This window comes from Gossypium hirsutum, chromosome A09 (assembly GCF_007990345.1).
Source record: "Gossypium hirsutum isolate 1008001.06 chromosome A09, Gossypium_hirsutum_v2.1, whole genome shotgun sequence".
Lineage (NCBI taxonomy): Eukaryota > Viridiplantae > Streptophyta > Magnoliopsida > Malvales > Malvaceae > Gossypium > Gossypium hirsutum.
This window is the reverse complement of record NC_053432.1, coordinates 61,512,375-61,532,930: the sequence shown is the minus strand read 5'-3', so window position 1 is coordinate 61,532,930 and position 20,556 is coordinate 61,512,375. Positions and strand designations below refer to the sequence as shown.

The following is a 20,556-nucleotide window of genomic DNA, read 5'->3' as shown; positions in this document are numbered from 1 at the left end:
TCACCCTTGTTTTGAAGCTTCTGTCAATTGACTTGAAGATGGCAGCATTAGAGTCATGTAGTTTGTGCAATCTATTTCATGTACTACATGCAAGCCAACTTCAACAGGATAATTACTTTGCAACAGTTTCTAGTAATGTAAACTCACGCACCCCCAATGGTAAACTTTTTACTCTACGATCACCTATAGAACCAAAGATTGGATGAAACTGGTGAGGTTTTAAACAAAATCTCATTCTCTGGGGTACATTTATACACCATGATATTCGATGGGTGTGCGCTGAATCATCGGCTTGATGATGCAATTCAACTGTTGGAGAAAATTCCGGTGAGAGATATGGGTTCGTGGAATTCAATGATTTAAAGGTGTTTGAATTGCAGGGATTTAATTACGGCCAAGAAGCTTTTTGATGAAATGCCTGGCCGGAATGTTGTTTCTTGGATGACAATGATAAGCGGGTACTTGCAGTTTCGGGAAATTGAAGTGGCTGAGAGGTGGCTTTTTTAAATGCCTTTGAAGGATGTTGTGGCTTGGAATTCAATGATTAATGGGTATTTGAAGTTTCAGAGAGTTGATGAGGGGGTTAATTTGCTTTTGAAGATGCCACATTGGAATGTAATTTCATGCATTTCAATGATTGACTGATTGATTGGATTATAATGGAAGAACTTATGAAGCTTTATTTTTTTTGTGAAAAGATGGTGGGTTCTGGTGTTAAGCTGAGTTCAAACACGCTTTCTTGCGTGTTGAAAGCTTTTGCAAATGTGATGGCCTTGCATTTGGGTGTTCAAACTAGTAGCCGGGTTAAGTTGGGGTTTTCTTTTGATGAATTCATATGCGCGTAGCTTTGAACTTTTTATGTGAACTGCTAGCAAATGCAGGACGCTTGCGCAGTTTTCAGTGAGAAACGTTATGGGAATTTGGTAATATGGACAGCTTCTAGCTGGTTATGGCCTGAACCATAAGCATGAATCTGCGTTGATAATTTTTGGAGACATGATATGAATGGTTGTCCCCCAAATCAATCATCTTTCACTAGTGCTTTGAATTGAGCAGCGGATTAGAGGCTCTAGACAAGGCCAAAGAGACCCTTGCCATGGTCTTCATGCGAAGTCTGGACTCTGAAGTATTTGTTGGTAATTCTCTAGTTGTATTGTATACTTTACGTGGGAATAATAATGATGCTGGGGTTGCTTTTTATAATGTCGGTGAGAAAAATGTTGCCTTGTGGAACTCCGTTACTGTGGATGTGCACAGCATGGTCAAGGTATGTTGGTTCTCACACTCTTTATCCAAATGATACGTGATGAAGTTGATCCGACCGAGATTACGTTCACATGGTTGCTCTCTGCTTGCAGCCATTCCGGAATGTTGCAAACAGCCTGATGCTTTTTTTAGTATATTGGTCTATATAAATTCACTGCGACAAAGCTTCAGCACTATGTTTGTATGGTTGATGCCCTGGGTACATGTGGGGCATTGGAATAAGCAGAGGAGCTAATAAAAAAAATGCAGGTAAAACCAAATTCTATGATATGGATAGCTTTGCTTAGTGCTTGTAGGATGCATTTAACTTAGGAGCGGCTGAAAGAGGTGCAAAATCGATCCTTTATCTTGAACTGAATTGCAGTGCTTCTTATGTTTTGTTGCCGAATATATATGCTTCTGCTGGTGAGCGGAGTGATGTCTCAAGAATGAGAATGAGGATGAAACAAGGAGGGATTGTGAGACAACTGGGTTACTTTGAGGGGAGTGCAACGTGAGTCTGTTTCTGCAGATAGGTCTCACCCTCTTAGTGGGAAAATATATCAAACGCTGGATTGGTTGGGAGGGAAGTTGAAGGTGTTTGGGTAGGTTCCAGATGAGAGGTTTGCCCTGCATGATCTGGAGGATGAGCAGAAGCAAGAGATGCTGCCGTATCACAGGAAGAGGCTTGCTGATGCATTCAGATTGGTGACTACTGCAGAGAGCAGCACAATAACAGTGTTTAAGAATCTTCGTGCATGTGCCAATTATCACAGTGCCATTATGATCATAGCAAAGATCGCTGGGTATGAAATCATTGTATAAGATTCTACACTATGCTCTTGTGGGGATTATTAGTAGCAAGTTTTCGAAGATTGCCATACTAAGAACATTTTGATCTTTCAAAACAACCTTGTTATTAGCTGATTCAGAAAAGATATTCGGGGTATTCTTGAGACCATTAAATGCAAGGAAATTATCCCCCTTTATTGCAGCCAATCTGTCCAGTTCTGGCAACGCTTCCATTAGTTTCACTGAAGTTAAAGCTGCGAGTTTTTTTTTTCATTTCTATCCCCCTTTGATGTACCTTTCAGTCTAAGAAGAGGTAAATCAGGCCAAAAATCAATGTAGAAAGAATGTACTGGAGTGTGAAGGGCTAGATATGCAAGGAATTGAAGGTTTGGTCACAAAAGAGGGAGAGATGAGTTGAATGTCATGAACATGAAGTGGTGAATGCAAGGAAGCTTGATTGGGGTTCAAATATTGCCTTGGTTGGAGCTGTTGCTATCTGTGTTTCTCGAACTCAAATTTGGGTGTCCGATACGGGTTTATTTAATTATTTCAAAATTTTCGTATATTTTGAAAATCCTTGGAAGACCATACCCTCTTACACGAATGTCAACCACAAATAAATACTAAAAGAAAAATGACAAGTGAAAAAGATATAGATTGCCAATGCTGCTGCCGCTGCTGTGGATTTCAGGGAAGCAATTAGGCTTCAAGGTTGCAGCAGTAAGATGGAACAAGCGTGAAACTGGTCAGTCTCTCTATTAGTATGAATCTGTGAAATCATCCATATTATGCTTCACTTCTTTGTACTGATTAGAAAGTCAAGCATGAAATTTAGGAGTAAAGGGATATAAATTTAAATGAATACTAGTTGTTTGATATCTGAATTCTTGGGTTAAACTATGTTAAACATGACTATGGAAATATGATCATATTCTGGCCTTGATTCTTCCATTGCTATGATTTGTAAATCAATACTAATTTGCTATTGAGATTGCTAATTAAGCTTCAATTATTTACTCTCCGTTCAGAAAATTATAGTAGGCATGTTAGTTCACTAATGCAAACTAAAACTGGGCTGGGATTCTAATTGTAACATTACTCCACAAAGACAAACAAAATTATGACCCTAAAACAACTAAATTTTAATTAAATTAATTTTAGTAATTTATCTGTCTAGAATTTTTTTTTTTTAAATGGGGAAATGGTTATGGATGAAAATCTGTTAGGATGATGAATCTATATAAATGTATGATTCTATGTATAGAGAATATAATTTCTTTTCAGTTTTCCTTTGAGTTCTCTTATATTTAGCCCACACATCATTGAAACCCTCCCAAAATATCCACATTCCTTGCCAACTTTCTTGACTCCTCTCTCTCAATCACCTTCTCATATTCCAATTAATTTCATCCAAGATATCAGCATTTTGCATTACAAGAACAATCTGGTAATTTTAGATGGACCGTTTTTGCTTTCTTGGTAAATTATTCATTTTCTTTTTTGATTTCTCATTGATTTTCTTGGTTTTTCTTTAAGCTTTGTTGCAAACTAACAGGATGCCAGGGAACAAATATAACTGTTGGATAAATGGCAGTACAAAGAAGCAAACCAAATGAAGCAAACCAAATGAAGCAAAAAGAGAACTAAAAAAACTCAGCAAAGAATTGTAACTGAAGTCATATATTTTTCATTCAAATTTTTGAATATATGGGAGTTACAAGTAATGTTTGACAGTTACCTACTAACTTAACTGCCCTTACTTAATACATACTAAAATAATGCAAGTTGATTACAAAAGAAGGCTGGCATACCAGCTATTACATCAGTCAATTTTCCTACTGACTTTGCTGTCAAAATACAAAAGAATTGAACAAAGTTCCATAGGAACAAAACATCTAAAATGTGATCTTCCAAGAGAACCAGCTTCATTACTTTACTTCAAAACAGTGTAGCAGCTCAAATTATACAATTTGTTGCTGCTGGTCTTTGATCAATTTTCTGCTACTGGTTCTCTGTTGCACTGCAGGCCACAACTTCAACACTCCTCCTTGGGCTGTATGCAACAAACACCAATCTTTTCTTTCAAAGCATTAAATCGGTTGGCTCCCAATGGTTTAGTTAAAATGTCAGCTAACTGAATTTCTGAACTGCAATGAACTAAGCTAACCTCCCTCGATTGCTCAGCTTCTCTAATAAAATGAAATTTGATTTTGAAGTGTTTAGTCTTACCATGGAAGACTGGATTTTTGGCTATGGCCACAGCTGATTGGTTATCCACTCTAATCTCAGTAGGCTGAGCTTGATTTTCATTCAAATCATCCAAAATCTTCCTAAGCCAAATGGCTTGATTTACTGCTGCTGCAGCTGAGATATACTCAGCCTCTGCTGTGGATTGTGCAACAGTTTGTTGCTTCTTTGAACTCCAGCTGAAAACACTCGAGCCTAAAGTGAAAAAATAACCTGAAGTGCTCCTCATGTCATCAACTGACCCTGCCCAATCGCTATCAGAATAGCCTAAGAGTTTCAGCTCCTTTGCCCTCCAAAACTTTACACCAGCATCGATGGTTCCTTTGACATACCTTAACACTCTTTTTGCTGCCTTCAGATGTGCCACATTACTGCAGTGCATAAACCTTGAAAGTAGACTAACAGCATAGACAATGTCTGGTCTAGTTGCTGTTAAATAAAGCAGACAACCAATTAAGCTTCTATATGCTTTCTCATTTACTCGATCATGCTTACTGGCACTTGACAATTTCTCCCCCAATGCAACTGGTGTAGTGACTGATTTGCATTTCGACATGCAAAATTTTTCAAGCACCTTGGAAGCAAATGTTTGTTGACTTATGAAAATACCATCACTTCCTTGTCTGATTTCCATACCAAGAAAATAGGTCATTAGACCAAGGTCAGTCATCTCAAAGACATGTTGCATCTGCTTCTTAAAGTCTTCTACCAGTTCATCTTTACAGCCAATGACTAGCAGATCATCAACATACAAGGAAACAATTAGCAAAGTTTCCTTCTGATCCTTCTTAACATAGAGTGTAGGCTCACTGACACTCTTTGTGAACCCGAGCCTTGCTAGGTAGCCATCAATCCTCTCATACCAGGCTCTTGGAGCCTGTTTTAGGCCATATAAGGCCTTTTTCAACTTGTAAACCTTCTGTTCTTCACCAGGGACCTCAAAACCCTCAGGTTGCTCAATGAATATTTCTTCATTAAGAAAGCCATTTAGAAAGGCTGACTTAACATCTAAATGGTGCACCTTCCAGTGCTTTTGAGCTGCCAAAGCAAGCAGCAGTCTGATAGTGTCCAACCTTGCAACAGGTGCAAAAGTCTCAGAAAAATCAACCCCTTGCTGCTGACTATAACCTTTTACAACCAATCTGGCCTTGTGTCTGTTCAAAGTACCATCAGCATTGTTTTTAGTCCTGAAAACCCATTTGACACCAATGATTCTTCTGTTTTCAGGTCTATCCACAAGCTCCCATGTATCATTTTTCTGAATCATTTTAAATTCAGTTTCCATAGCATCCTGCCAGCACTTTTCTTTTGCAGCTTCTTCAAAACATGAAGGCTCTACTATGGTTACTGCACATCTCTCATAGATGTCTGTTAATGTCCTAGTGCCTCGAACAGGTTCATCATCATAGCCATTTTCAGTTACTTCTTCATTTTCAGCTTGCTGCAGATCAACATCAATCTATTCTCCCTCGGGCAAATTTGCTTTAATTCCATCCCATTTCCAGCTACTTGCTTCACTGAATTTCACATCTCTGCTCACTACAACCTTCTTGGTCAGTGGATCAAAGACTCTGTATCCTTTCTTCACATTGCTGTAGCCAACAAACACCCCTGGCATGGACCTCCTGTCCAACTTGGTTCTTCTCTCCTCAGGTACCAACACATAACATAGACAACCAAATACCTTCAAATGTGAGACAGATGGTTTTTGTCCAAACCAGGCTTCAAAGGGTGTTTTACCCTTGACTGCATTAGTTGGCAGCCTATTCAACAAGTAAACAGCTGTATTCACAGCTTCAGCCCAAAAAGCATTAGGCATTTTAGCCTCAAATAACAAACACCTAGCCATATCAAGGACTGTTCTGTTTTTCCTTTCACAGACACCATTTTGTTGTGGTGTGTACACAGTAGTCAATTGGTGTTGAATTCCAGCATCATCACACAATTTTTGAAACTTCTGAGATACATACTCAGAACCATTGTCAGACCTCAAACATTTCAATTTGCAATTTGCTTGGTTTTCAACCAAGGCTTTAAATTTGCAGAAAGAACCATAAACATCTGACTTATGCTTTAAAAAATTCACCCAACAAAACCTTGAATAATCATCAATAAAAAGTACAAAGTACCTGCTATCATTTAAGGAGGTGGTCTTCATTGGTCCACAAATGTCTGTATGAACCAGCTGAAGCTTCCCATGAGCTCTCTATGCTTTGTTGACAGGAAATTGTAACCTGGTCTGTTTTCCTAACTGACAGACTTCACACACAGCATCCCTTGGCTCAATTTTAGACATGTCACTGACCAAATCCATCTTTTGCATCATATTCAGAGAATTGTAGTTCACATGTCCCATCCTCCTGTGCCACAAATCAGTCTCATCAGACTGAGATGCATATGCTTTAGCCTGAAGCTGATTCACATCTACAATGAAAGTCCTATCTTGCATAGCCACTGTGGTTAACACTTCACCAGTAGCATTTTTGATCAAACAGTTCTTGCCTTCAAAAATCAGAGAATAGCCTTTCTCCAATAGCTGGCCAACACTTAGCAAGTTTTGGTCAATATCAGGTACATAGAGAACCTCTGAAATGGTTTTAATACCTGACTTGGTGCTTATCAAAGCCTTGCCTTTCCCTTTTGCCTCTAGTAGCTCACCATTGCCAATTCTGACTTTGGACTTGAAGGTAGTGTCAAGCTCCTTGAATATACTCTTCTCAGAAGCTATATAGTGGGTGCATCCACTGTCAATCAGCCAAATTTTGTTAACCTTGCTCGAGCTTGCAAAGCATGATGCTGAAAAAACATGCTCTTCTGGTGTTTCAACCTCTTCTGCAGCTTGAGCTTGGTTTTGAAATTGTGGTTGTATTTTTGACTTGCTCTTACAGACCTTTTCAATGTGGCCAAATTACTTGCAGGCTCTGCATTGAATGTCTGGTCTGTACCAGCAGTATTTCTCAAGATGAGTAGTCTTCTTGCAATGGACACAGGGTGGGAACTTCCTTTTGACAGGTTCTTTCTTCTTCTTCTCAGTCCAAGGCTTCTTGCCTTTGGCATTTAAGTTTGCACTTGAGCTTTCTCTGCCTCTAGCCTGAAAAGCTCCTTCATAGTGGTCCTCTTGCCTATTTTCCCTTCTCTGCTCTTGAGCATAAAGAGCATTTATAAGCTCTGTCAAAGGGATTGTTGACAAGTCCCTTGAGTCTTCCAGAGAAGAAATTTTTGCCTCATACTTCTCTGGCAAGGTTGTTATGACCTTCTCAACCACTCTTTAGTCACTGAATTCTTCCCCAAGCAGCCTTATGTTGTTGACAATAGCCATGATTCTGTCAGCATACTGCTTGATGGTTTCTGAGTCCTTCATTTTGAGATTTTCAAAATCTCTTCTCATGTTGATCAGCTGCTGTTGCCTGGTCTTGTCAGACCCCTGAAACTCCTCCTTGAGTTTGTCCCAGGCCTACTTTGGAGTGTCACAAGCCATTATTCTCGTGAAAATAACATCAGAAACTCCACTTTAAAGGCACGACATAGCCTTATACTTCTTGGCACAGTCTTCATTGTGCGCCTGATCTGGGCTATGGTCGGGTTGGCTCTTAGTGGTGGTGGCTCAGTGTCATTGAGAACAACATTCCACAGGTCATGTGCCTACAAATATGTTCTCATTTTTACTGCCCAGATGTTGTAATTTTCTCCAGCAAAGACAGGTGGAGGAGGTGGTGTAAAACTCATTTTCAGCAACCAAAAACAACCTTTGCTTCTTTTGTTTCAAGTATAGCTTGCTTAATGACAGTGTACAACCAAGGCCCTCAAAGACTGAAAGCTCTGATACCATTTGTTGGATAAATGGCAGTACAAAGAAGCAAACCAAATGAAGCAAAAAGAGAACTAAAAAAACTCAGCAAAGAATTGTAACTGAAGTCATATATTTTTCATTCAAATTTTTGAATATATGGGAGTTACAAGTAATGTTTGACAGTTACCTACTAACTTAACTGCCCTTACTTAATACATACTAAAATAATGCAAGTTGATTACAAAAGAAGGCTGGCATACCAGCTATTACATCAGTCAATTTTCCTACTAACTTTGCTGTCAAAATACAAAAGAATTGAACAAAGTTCCATAGGAACAAAACATCTAAAATGTGATCTTCCAAGAGAACCAGCTTCATTACTTTACTTCAAAACAGTGTAGCAGCTCAAATTATACAATTTGTTGTTGCTGGTCTTTGATCAATTTTCTGCTACTGGTTCTCTGTTGCACTGCAGGCCACAGCTTCAACAATAACTCTAGTAATCTCCCTGGTACACCAAGAACAAGATTGGAAAGGCTTCTTAGAGAAAGGGAGTTAAAGAGATTCAGCAGGGATTTTAATGAAGGGGAAGGTGAGTTATCAGCAGTCCAAGATTCTTTTTCACCTTGAGTCTTCAACTTCTTGGTTAAATGATGAAGAATCTTTACAACCCGTTTTAGGTGCTAGGACTTCACATGATTGAGGCGCAAGGAAAGATTTTCAGTCTTCCAAACAACGTTTGTTGGTGGTTGCTAATAGGCTGCCAGTTGCCGCAGTTAAGAATGGGGATTCTTGGTAACTTGAGATGAGCACTGGAGGCTTAGTTAGCGCACTTCTTGGTAAAGTGATCACTTCAATTCCTTATTAATTCATGTTCTTTTTTCATTTTTTGCTTTTCGGAATTGGTTTTTTCAGTTGTTATAATATTTGCAACGTTTTTAATCTTGTTATGAAGGTGTGACCGAATTTGACACCAGATGGATTGGTTGGGCTGGCATAAATGTCCCTGATGAAAGTGGACAAAAGACATTAACTGAAGCTTTAGCTGCAAAGGTCAGACTAGAAAAAATGATGTTCTTAATTGTTGTTAAAGAAATGCAATTTCATAATCTTGGAAAAGTTAGTAGGGTTATATGTTTAGCTTTGTGCTTTAATTAATGCAGAACTGCATCCCGGTGTTTATTGAAGAAGAAATTGCTCATCAATATTATAATGGATATTGTAACAACACATTATGGCCATTGTTTCACTATCTTGGACTTCCGCAAGAAGACCACCTTGCAACTACTCGAAACTTTAAATCTCAGTTCGAAGCTTATACGAAAGCGAACAAGTGTTTTGCTGATGTGGTTAGCAAACATTACGAGGAAGGGGATGCGGTTTGGTGCCATGATTACCACCTAATGTTTCTTCCAAAATACCTAAAAGAACGGAACAGTGACATGAAAGTTGGTTGGTTTCTGTATACCCCATTTCCTTCTTCCGAAATCCATCGGATGCTGCCATCTCGGTCAGAGCTGCTGAAGTCTGTTCTTTCGCTGATTTAGTAGGGTAAGTTCATTCGCTTTAGGAATTGTTATTTGTGTGTAGATTCAATGATCTTGTTTTTCTTTCAATGTTTATGTGTCGGTAGGTTTCTTAGATATATGAATTGAGCTTAGTTTGCATGTCGGACGAAGGTATTCGAATTTCCACTAACTCTAGGATTAAAAATGTACTTCAGGTTCAACACTGTAGGGAGTTTAAACATTCGTCAGGTTTTATCACTACCATTAATGACTGGCGTGAATCTAATAAACAAACCTAAGATTAGAACGACAGTTAACGTCAAACCTAAGTTTCTTTCGTTCTACTTCCTTATACCCAATGTGATACAAACTGTTATAGTCATTCCGCCTGGACACTACTGTTTTGACATGCTTGTGAGTTGTGCAACATCATGAATTTTTTGTTTGAACTGGTGCGAAACTGCAATGTTGGTTTTAAGGGACTCTGGTATCACTTTGAACATGTTTCTTTCTGTCAAATCATATAATGTTAAACTTCCTGTTAAGTTTAGTTCCCATGCAAAGGTGGCCATGCACGACATGCAAAGGTGGTCATGCTCGAAGAAATAGCAGCAAGCAGTGGTGCCATGGTGTGCAGCAACTGAAGTTTGAAGCTGCCAATCCACTTGCTGTTTTTAGTTCCATTTTGATTGTTTTGTAATCTAGTTCATGTTGAACTAAGTAGGTAAATGTTTTGATATTGATTGACTGAAAAGTCAGCAATGCAAGTTGTACAAGCTAATCTTGTAAGTTTCAATGCAAATTAGTGGAGTTAGGTAGTTGATTAGGTGATTACTTGTTTGTTTTACTTGTTGACTGAAATATGTAATGGCTTAATGCCTTGTTGATGTGTTAATGAAAAATATCAGCTCATTTTTCATTCAATCTTCTTCTCTCTTTTCTGTTATTCACTAGCTAGTTTCACTTTCTGTTTTTGCTTCTGAGTTTGTTTCTTCACCAAGGCTCGAGGCTTGCTATTCAAGCAAGACACAAAACAGCCTGTTATTGTCTCATTGTTCCAACAATTGGTATCAGAGCCGTTGTCTTAGTGGACCTGTTGCTTCAAACCAAGGAACCTGATGGCTTCTTCAGGATTTTCACTAGCAGCCCCACCAGTCTTCAATGGAGAAAGCTTTCACATATGGCTGGTAAAGATGAAGACTTACCTGCAGGCCTTTGATCTGTGGGAAGTTGTTAACACAGATGCTGAGCCAGCTCCACTGAGGGCTAATCCCACAATAGCTCAGATCAGACAACATGCTGATGAGAGGACCAAAAGGCACAAAGCCATGTCCTGCATTCAGAACTGTGTATCAGATGTCATCTTTACCAGAATTATGGCCTGTGAGACTCCAAAAAAGGCCTGGGACAAGCTTAAGGAGGAGTTTCAAGGCACTGAGAGAACAAGGCAACAGCAGCTGTTGAATTTGAGAAGGGATTTCGAGAATTTGAAGATGAAGGAAGAAGAAACAGTGAAGCAGTATTCAGATAGAATTATGGCAGTGGTTAACAGTATAAGGCTCCTAGGTGAGCACTTTGATGAGGCAAGAATTGTGGAGAAAGTCCTCTCCACTTTGCCTGAGAAATATGAAGCAAAGATATCCTCCCTAGAGGACTCAAGAGACCTTGCTAGCATTTCTTTGACTGAGTTAATCAACACCTTCTATGCTTAGGAACAAAGGAGAGCTAGTAGAGCTGAAGATCACCAAGAAGGTGCATTTCATGCCAAGGCCAGAGAAGCCTCGAGCACCAATGCTCAAAGAGGCAAAAAGTCTTGGAAAAACAGGCCTAAGCCTGATACTGCAAGGAGTAATAACCAGCTCTGCAGACATTGCAAGAGGCCAGGTCATCCAAAAGACAGATGCTGGTTTAGACCAGATGCAGTATGCCAACACTGCAAGAAGAAGGGCCATGTTGAAAGGGTCTGTAAAAATAGGAGTAAGCCAAGGCAGAATCAATTTTAGCAGTCAAAGGTTGAAGCTCGAGTAGCTGAGGACAGTAGTGACCAAGAAGAACAGGTCTTTGCTGTTTCCTGCTTAGCTGCTGAGAAGAAATGCTCAAAAGGCTGGTTGTTGGACAGTGGTTGCACTAACCACATGTCACCAGATGCTTCCTTGTTTAAAACCTTGGACACAAGTTATAAAACCAAGGTCAAGGTTGGAAATGGTCAGTTTATAAGGACTGAAGGAAGAGGAGAAGTGCTGATATGTACTCCCACAGGCAACAAGATCATTCCAAATGTGCTGTTGGTGCCAGAGATTGACAGAAACCTTCTCAGCATAGCTCAACTGCTCGAGAAAGGTTATTCTGTTGTGTTCAAGGACAAACAATGCCACATTACTGATCCAAGTGGATCAAGCCTTATGACAGTCACAATGACTGATAAATGCTTTGAGGTTCACTGGGCAAATGACTCAAACTCAGCATACACAGCCTCTGTTGATGACTCCAAGCTTTGGCATCAAAGGCTTGGACATGCCAACTTCAGATCAATGGCTCGAATGGCCAAAGAGGGCTTGGCAGAGAACTTCACCAGCTCAGTGGAGCATGATGATGTGTGTGAAGTTTGCCAGATGGGGAAACAGGCAAGACTGCCATTTCCTACAAATTCAGCTTGGAGAGCTACTGAAAGACTGCAGCTGGTGCACTCTGATGTATGTGGCCCGATGAGGACTGAATCACTCAGCAAAAACAGGTATTTCATCCTCTTCATTGATGATTTTACAAGGTTTTGCTAGATTTTCTTCTTAAAACACAAGTCTGAGGTAGCTCAAGTGTTTGTGAAGTTTAAAACTGCTGTAGAGACAGAAACAGGTTGCAAGCTGAAATCGATAAGGACAGACAATGGCACTGAGTACACTTCAGCTCAGTTTCAAGCCATTTGCAATGATGCTGGTATCAAACATCAGCTTACAAATGTCTACACACCTCAGCAGAATGGGGTAGCTGAAAGAAAGAACAGAAGCCTGATGGATATGGCCAGATGTCTCCTGTTTGAAAAGAAACTGCCCAAGACCATGTAGGCTGAGGCAGTAAACACTGCTGTTTACCTTCAGAACAGGCTTCCTACTAAAGCTCTTGCATCCGAGACACCTTTCGAGGCTTGGTTCAGTTTCAAGCCTTCCTTGGCACATCTGAAGGTGTTTGGTTGCCTGTGTTATGCACAAATACCAGCAGCAAAGAGAGACAAGCTCTCTAAAAGGGCTAAACCAGGTGTTCTAGTAGGCTACAGCTCAGTCAAGAAGGGCTACAGGGTTCTGGATCCCTTGACAAACAAAGTTCAGGTGAGCAGAGATGTCATCTTTGATGAAAAAGCCTGCTGGAATTGGGAGAAAAATGAGCCAGAAGCAGTTTCAGAAGACCTAGTGCCTAATCAAGCTGAACTTGAGCAGCTAGGACCTGAAATGGATGTTGATGATGTGCCTGTGAGAGGCACAAGGCCCCTAGATGATATTTATGAAAGGGCACAGGTTGCAATAGCAGAACCTAGCAGTTTTGAAGAGGCTGAGGCAGATGAAGGCTGGAAACTAGCTATGGTCAATGAAATCAACATGATTGAGAAGAACCAGACATGGGAGCTAGTTGATAAACCTGCTGGAAAGAAGACCATTGGAGTAAAATGGGTCTATCGAGTAAAACAGAATGCAGATGGCAGTCTGAGCAAGCTAAAAGCCAAGCTTGTTGTCAAAGGATTTAGCCAAAGGTATGGTCTGGACTACCTGGAGACATTTGCACCAGTAGCCAGGCTTGACACAGTTAGAATGATAGTTGCCTTGGCTGCTCAACATCAGTGGACCATTCATCAGCTTGATGTTAAGTCTGCATTTCTCAATGGTTTCCTGGAAGAAGAGATCTACATCGAGCAGCCTCAAGGATTTGTGATCACTGGCAAAGAACACATGGTGTACAGACTGAAAAAGGCTTTATATGGCCTGAAACAGGCTCCTCGAGCCTGGTATGCTCGAATTGACTCTTACTTGCTCAGTTTGAAATTTGAGAGAAGTCCCAGTGAACCAACACTGTATGTGAAGAAGAACCAAGCTGAAACTCAGCTTATCCTGTCACTCTATGTTGATGATTTATTGGTAACTGGAGGAGATAGAAGAATGCTGAAAGATTTCAAAAGAAAAATGATGGAAATGTTTGAAATGTCTGATTTAGGCAGAATGAACTACTTCCTTGGAATGGAAGTGAAGCAAACAGAAAAGGGAATCTTTCTTAGTCAGAGTTCTTTTACTATGAAGATCCTGGATAAGTTCTCTATGAAGAACTGCAAGCCAACAAGCACACCAATGGCTGTTGGAGTGAAGCTTTCGAGGCAAGGGAGTGGTGAACCAATTTGCGAGACTATGTACAAGAGTCTCATTGGTAGTCTGTTGTATTTGACTGCAACAAGACCCGATATCATGTTTGCTGTTAGTGTGCTATCGAGATACATGAATTGCTGCAATTATCAGCACTTTCAAGCAGCTAAAAGAGTGCTAAGATACATCAAAGGCACCATTGATCATGGTGTATTGTTCAAAAGGGCTGAAAACATGAAGCTGATAGGCTATGTTGATAGTGACTGGGCTGGATCGAGTGATGACATGAGGAGCATATCTGGATATGCATTTAGTCTTGGCTCAGGCATGTTTTGCTGGAGTTCTAAGAAACAAAGTCAAGTGGCACAATCAACAGCAGAAGCTGAATATGTTGCTGCTGCATCTGCTGTGAATCAAGCCATATGGCTTAGAAAAATCTTGGCTGATTTAAACCAAAACCAAAAGGAGGCAACAGAGATTTATTGCGACAACAAATCTGCTGTTGCAATTGCAAAAAATCCTGTTTTTCATGGCAGAACCAAGCACTTCAATATTAAGTTGCATGTTATAAGGGAGATGGAACAAGCTCATGAAATCGAGCTGATTCATTGCAATTTAGAAGTGCAAATTGCTGATATCTTCACAAAGGCACTCAATGTGTCTAAATTTGTTAAATTCAAAAGGGTATTAGGTGTTACTAGCATGGAAACTAAGGAGGAGTGTTAAGTTTAGTTCCCATGCAAAGGTGGCCATGCACGACATGCAAAGGTGGTCATGCTCGAAGAAATAGCAGCAAGCAGTGGTGCCATGGTGTGCAGCAACTGAAGTTTGAAGCTGCCAATCCACTTGCTATTTTTAGTTCCATTTTGATTGTTTTGTAATCTAGTTCATGTTGAACTAAGTAGGTAAATGTTTTGATATTGATTGACTGAAAAGTCAGCAATGCAAGTTGTACAAGCTAATCTTGTAAGTTTCAATGCAAATTAGTGGAGTTAGGTAGTTGATTAGGTGATTACTTGTTTGTTTTACTTGTTGACTGAAATATGTAATGGCTTAATGCCTTGTTGATGTGTTAATGAAAAATATCAGCTCATTTTTCATTCAATCTTCTTCTCTCTTTTCTGTTATTCACTAGCTAGTTTCACTTTCTGTTTTTGCTTCTGAGTTTGTTTCTTCACCAAGGCTCGAGGCTTGCTATTCAAGCAAGACACAAAACAGCCTGTTATTGTCTCATTGTTCCAACACTTCCGAAGGCCATTACTGTAGCATTGTTTTAATTTCCGGTTTGTTGATCTTCCAGTTTCCACACATATGACTATGCAAGGCATTTTGTCAGTGCTTGCACTCGTATTCTCGGGCTGGAGAGCACACCTGAAGGAGTAGAGGATCAAGGAAAGTTGACCCGTGTAGCAGTAGTATGTCTTCACTGATCTCTTTCATCTTTTATCATCTAAGAATCTTCAGATTGCCAATTTAATTTGTTCTTTTGCATGGACCTTTTAACATTTTAAACCATTTATTCCTCATCTCATCTACTTTTTTTGTTGCTTGGGATCTTGAAAATACAGTTTCCAGTAGGGATTGATCCTGATCGATTCATTCAAGCTCTTGAACTACCTCAAGTAAAAGATATCGTGAAAGAACTGAAACAGAGGTTTACAGGTTATAAGGTAGGAATTGGATTCTTTTCTCCCTTAATTGGTATCAGTTATGTTTGTGTAGCATCTCGTATCTTTGATTTAAGGGAAGCAACAAGATGTTTTTGAGTTACTTATGGGTTGATGTTTAATAATGGTAAGGTATTGTTGGGCGTTGATCGGCTTGATATGATCAAGGGAATACCGCAAAAGATTTTGGCATTTGAAAAGTTTCTCGAGGAAAATCCCGATTGGCGTCATAAGGTGGTTCTCCTGCAAATTGCTGTCCCTACCAGGACACATGTTCTCAAGTGTATGTTCATAAATACTTTTCTTCTTTCTTTCTGGTTACCTGAAAGAATGTGTCAATTTTTGCAATGAGAACCACCACGCATTAAACGGATTAACATTATCATACTAATACTCTAGCATCTCAAGATGCAATACTCTGGTGTTGGTTTTCCTTCTTATTATGCCATACTGACTTTTTTGACAATCAATTGTTGCATATAAAAATAGAACATGCAGTGCTATCTTTATCTTCAGCAGACATTTTGTTTTCTGATAATTTGTGGTTTTCTCAAGCCTGTTTCAACCCTCCCCTTGTACTGACTCCTCAAAACCTTACATGTTTACTTTCTTGATATCATAGATAAACAACTTACAAGCCAAGTCCATGAGATTGTTGGCCGCATTAATGGAAGATTCGGATCGTTTTCTTCTGTACCAATACATCATCTGGTTTGTCTATACCTTATTATCTTTTATCCATCACTATTTATGATAAAAGTGTGAACTAACTTGGTTGAAAGTATTATTTATGAGTGGATAGGCAGTTTGTGTGCTTTTTGATGTTTATGCATATATATATATATATAGGTGAATAGATGCAATACAAAGAATACGATTAATCAGCAATGACAGTTTTGCAGGATTGCACCCTTGATTTTCACACATTATGCGCGATATATGCTATTACCGGTACCGACTTTTGTGTTATAAACACATACCCAAGTCACTATTTTTGTTTGAAATGATGACTTGATTTATGCCTGTCTGAACCGTTGGCAATTAACAAATTATGCAGATGTAGCTCTTGTGACATCTTTGAGGGATGGAATGAACCTCGTCAGCTATGAGTTTGTTCCCTGCCAAGCAGCCAACAAAGGGGTCCTTATACTAAGTGAGGTACTTACGCCTGATTTGGATTATACATTTGTTCAGGGCTTTTCTGGATGTGTAAACTTCAAAGCTTAGATTTTCATAAGAACGAATTTTCTAGTTTGCTGGAGCTGCTCAGTCTCTTGGTGCCGGAGCCATTCTGGTTAATCCATGGAATGTCGCCGAAGTTGCTTCTTCCATTAGTTATGCTTTGAATATGTCGGCTGATGAAAGAGAAAAACGACACCACCATAACTTCTTGCATGTGACTACGCACACATCTCAAGGATGGGCCGAAACGTTTGTAAGGTGGTGATCATAGCTTAATACTCGTATTTTCTTCAATGAAAACTCATGAGATGGAGAAACTAGTGCTTATAATGTTGAAGATAAAAAAATAGCCATTCTTGCAACCTTTTCCCTTCTTTTCTTTCTTCAAATAAAAAAGACAGGACCCCAAAATTTTTCTTTTTGACATCTTGGAATTTTATTGTAAACCCTGAAGTTTTCCTTTTGTAGTGAACTTAATGAAACCATTGTTGAAGCTCAATTGAGGTCAAGACAAATTCCACCACCACTCCCGATTGAAGCTGCTGTTGATCGTTATGCATGTTCGAATAACCGATTACTCATACTGGTATGCTAATTTTCATCTTCACTTCTTTCTTAATTTGACAATATCGGAAAGGCACTGCTCTGAACATTATAGGACAAGAGAAAACCGCTCATAACGTGCATTTTCATTTTCATAATCACTCTTCCATGTTACTGGGATTCGATGCAACTTTAACTGAACCACTGGATGCCCTTTGGAGGAAGGGCAATCAAATTAAAGAATTGAAGCACAAGATACGTTCAGATTTGCGGGAACCTCTGAGAAAGCTTTGTGATGATCCGAAGACAACAGTTCTTGTCCTCAGTGGAAGCAATAGAAGTGCCCTGGATAATGTAAACCCTTAGTTTCAACTCGCTGCATTTTTTCTTTAAAATGAAATCCCTGAACTCGTAATTTGCAATGCAGAACTTTGGTGATTTTAACCTGTGGTTGGCGGCCGAAAATGGGATATTTTTACGAGCTACAACGGGAGAATGGATGATGACTATGCCTGAAAATACAAGTATGGACTGGGTGGATAGTGTCAAGGTACATAACATTAGTTCCATCAAGCTCATAATCCGTATGAAATGCTTCTGGCTCTTGACTTTCTGATGCTTGTTTGTCATTTCAGCGTGTATTCGAATATTTTACCCAAAGAACTCCTCGATCTCATTTCGAGCTCCGGGAAACTTCGCTCATATGGGATTATAGATATTCAGGTCCTTAACTAGACTTCTGTTTAGCGCAAACAATCGCTTAAATTTTTATCGATATATCTTCTGAACAACTAAACCAAAAAAATTGTAGATGCCAAGTTTGGAAGACTTCAAGCGAGAGATCTATTGATGCATCTTTGGACTGGTCCGATCTCTAACTTATCTCTCGATGTTGTCCAAGGTAGTCAGTCCATTGAGGTTAGATCCGTCGGTGTGACGAAGGTATGCTTTCATGGTACTATTCGCTCTTCTTCTATTCAATCAGGACCACAAGTTGTCTCATATCATGCTTTATATAGGGTGCCGCAATCGATCGAATCCTCGGAGAAATAGTTCATAACAAAGGCATGAAGGAACCCATCGATTATGTCCTATGTATGGGGCACTTTCTCGCTAAGGTGCGTTTCTTAGCGCCTACTTTTATCTGTTTTCCTTTCTTATGAAGCATTCCTATACGAGGAATTACGAGTTCCGAAAACCGATGGTCGAAAATATGATTAACTTGAAACTAAATGATTTTCTGCAATTGGTTCAGGATGAAGACATTTTTTCGTATTTTGAGCTGATGCTTCCTTCAGAAACCCCGACTTCATCATCATCCCAAGTACCAACCCCATTCGGGACACCCACCGCCGGATCGAGTGCAGCTCCCCTTAAGAAACAACATTCGCTGTCACCAGGGAAGAAGAGCTCTTTCATAGGCGAGAGTATGTTGGATCCGATGATGGGAGCCGATCGAATGTCGTTGCTAGAGGGTTCTTCGCTGATCAATCTTCAGGCTGAGAATTATTTTTCTTGCTCTGTTGCGAGGAAAAGGTCGAAGTCACGCTATCTCCTTCGATCATCCGATGAAGTTTTGGAACTCTTGAGAGGGATGGCAAATCATTGTTGATTTACGGATTGTATCATGCTTATCGTTACTGTAAACTGCAGCGATAAATTTTGAATTTGATCAATTTTGTGGCAGAGGCAAAGTTTAAAAGAAAGATTAATTTTGTTTAGTAAAAATTCTTTTTGAAAAAATATTTTTGCAAACTAAATTTTACTCGAATCCAGTTAAACAGCAGCCTCCACTAGTAATCGACGGTTTCTCAGTTGCTCAGAAAGTGGATCTTTCCACATCCTCCAAATCCTGTCCACCGCATCCAAGTACCGGGCGCCGTACGCGTCAGGATATCCGGCCAAGCATTTGGCGGTGCAATCCAGTGCGACGGCGCAGTAAGCATCCTCAAATGGAGTCGGGAGCCCTTGGCTGTTGTCGACGTACCCGATCTTCTCCAACGCGTCGAGTATTATATCGGAAATCTCACCGGCGGTGATTTCGGCTCGCACGGTACGAAGGAGCACTGCTTTTTTTCAACTGAGGCCTGGGCTCCAATGGCGGGAAAGTTTCAATTTCTTTACCTCCATATCGTCGGGTGAGTACCTGACAAGGAATTCAATAATGCAACCGCAGATACATAATTCAAAACCCTAAATTTCGACTGTGTTTTTGAATTTTGAAGAGAAAAATTAAATATCATTATTCAACGATTTTTTGGTACTGCATTTTTCAAAATTCTAATCCAACTAAAATACCAAAACCTAATTACAATATTCCCCCAACCCCAAACTACATATATTTAATAGACACACCTAAATTTTAACATCTAGCACCTTTTTTTTTTCTCGTCAATGGCGGATTATAGAGAATACATCCCTTCCTTACAACCTCATATCTCCGATCATTCATCTGAGCACAACCCTCCTCCAAGCGTCCAAGCATGCGGAGGAAGCTCAGAGATACTCCAAGAAAATACTACAAGGAAACCTAGAGGTAGGCCTCCAGGTTCTAAAAATAAACCCAAAACTCCCATTGTTATAACCAGAGATAACGATTCAGCTATAAAGCCAGCGGTTCTCCAAATCCCCGCTGGTTTTGACGTTATTGAAAATATCATCAACTTTGCCCGTATATACCATGTCAATGTTAGTATAATCAGTGCTACCGGCTCTGTTTCAGACGTCATTCTCCGATATCCTTCTCCTCAAGGGACGCCATATTGTTTTGCCGGAACCTTTAAGATACTCTCCTTGTCTGGCTCATTCTTTGCTGATCATAGTACTACACTGACACCATGCTCTTCTTTTAAGATAATTCTTTCAGGAGAATAAATCCAATTCTTAGGAGGGATAGTAGTCGGGAGACTAATGACAGCAACGCCAGTGACCGTGGCAGTGGTTACTTTTGCAAACCCTTCGTTTCATAAGCTTCCGTATGAAGGAGATAACAAAGATAATCATCACAAAACAATGCTTTGTAACATTGATGGTGCCACCCAATGTTACACTCCATATTCCTTGGGCTTCTCCCTAAAAAACGAATTGACATATATGAAAAACTTAACTCCGTGATTTTACATCATCATCGTCCTCTTTTAAGCTAATTTTCACTGATTTGGATTCTGTTCTTTTTTTACTGAGTCCATTTTTATTAACATTCATCTTATAATATTTTATTTATTTTGAGGAAATTTAAT

General features: G+C 39.7%; 2 protein-coding genes and 1 pseudogene across 2 annotated transcripts; all 3 read left to right on the top strand.

The window, feature by feature from the left end:
- The first annotated feature begins 258 nt into the window (after positions 1-258).
- Positions 259-2,799, top strand: LOC107943301 (pentatricopeptide repeat-containing protein At5g46460, mitochondrial-like). The gene is made up of 10 exons (XM_041076178.1): positions 259-327; positions 520-615; positions 699-803; positions 882-946; positions 1,057-1,267; positions 1,382-1,465; positions 1,563-1,724; positions 1,855-2,051; positions 2,340-2,350; positions 2,729-2,799. The coding sequence occupies exons 1-10, from the start codon at positions 259-261 to the stop codon at positions 2,797-2,799; spliced, it is 1,071 nt and encodes a 356-aa protein (XP_040932112.1).
- Positions 2,800-3,593: 794 nt separating this feature from the next.
- Positions 3,594-20,202, top strand: LOC107943320 (alpha,alpha-trehalose-phosphate synthase [UDP-forming] 1-like; annotated as a pseudogene).
- Positions 19,712-20,191, top strand: LOC107943326 (AT-hook motif nuclear-localized protein 17-like). The gene has a single exon (XM_016877076.1). The coding sequence runs from the start codon at positions 19,712-19,714 to the stop codon at positions 20,189-20,191; it is 480 nt and encodes a 159-aa protein (XP_016732565.1).
- Positions 20,203-20,556: the final 354 nt, after the last annotated feature.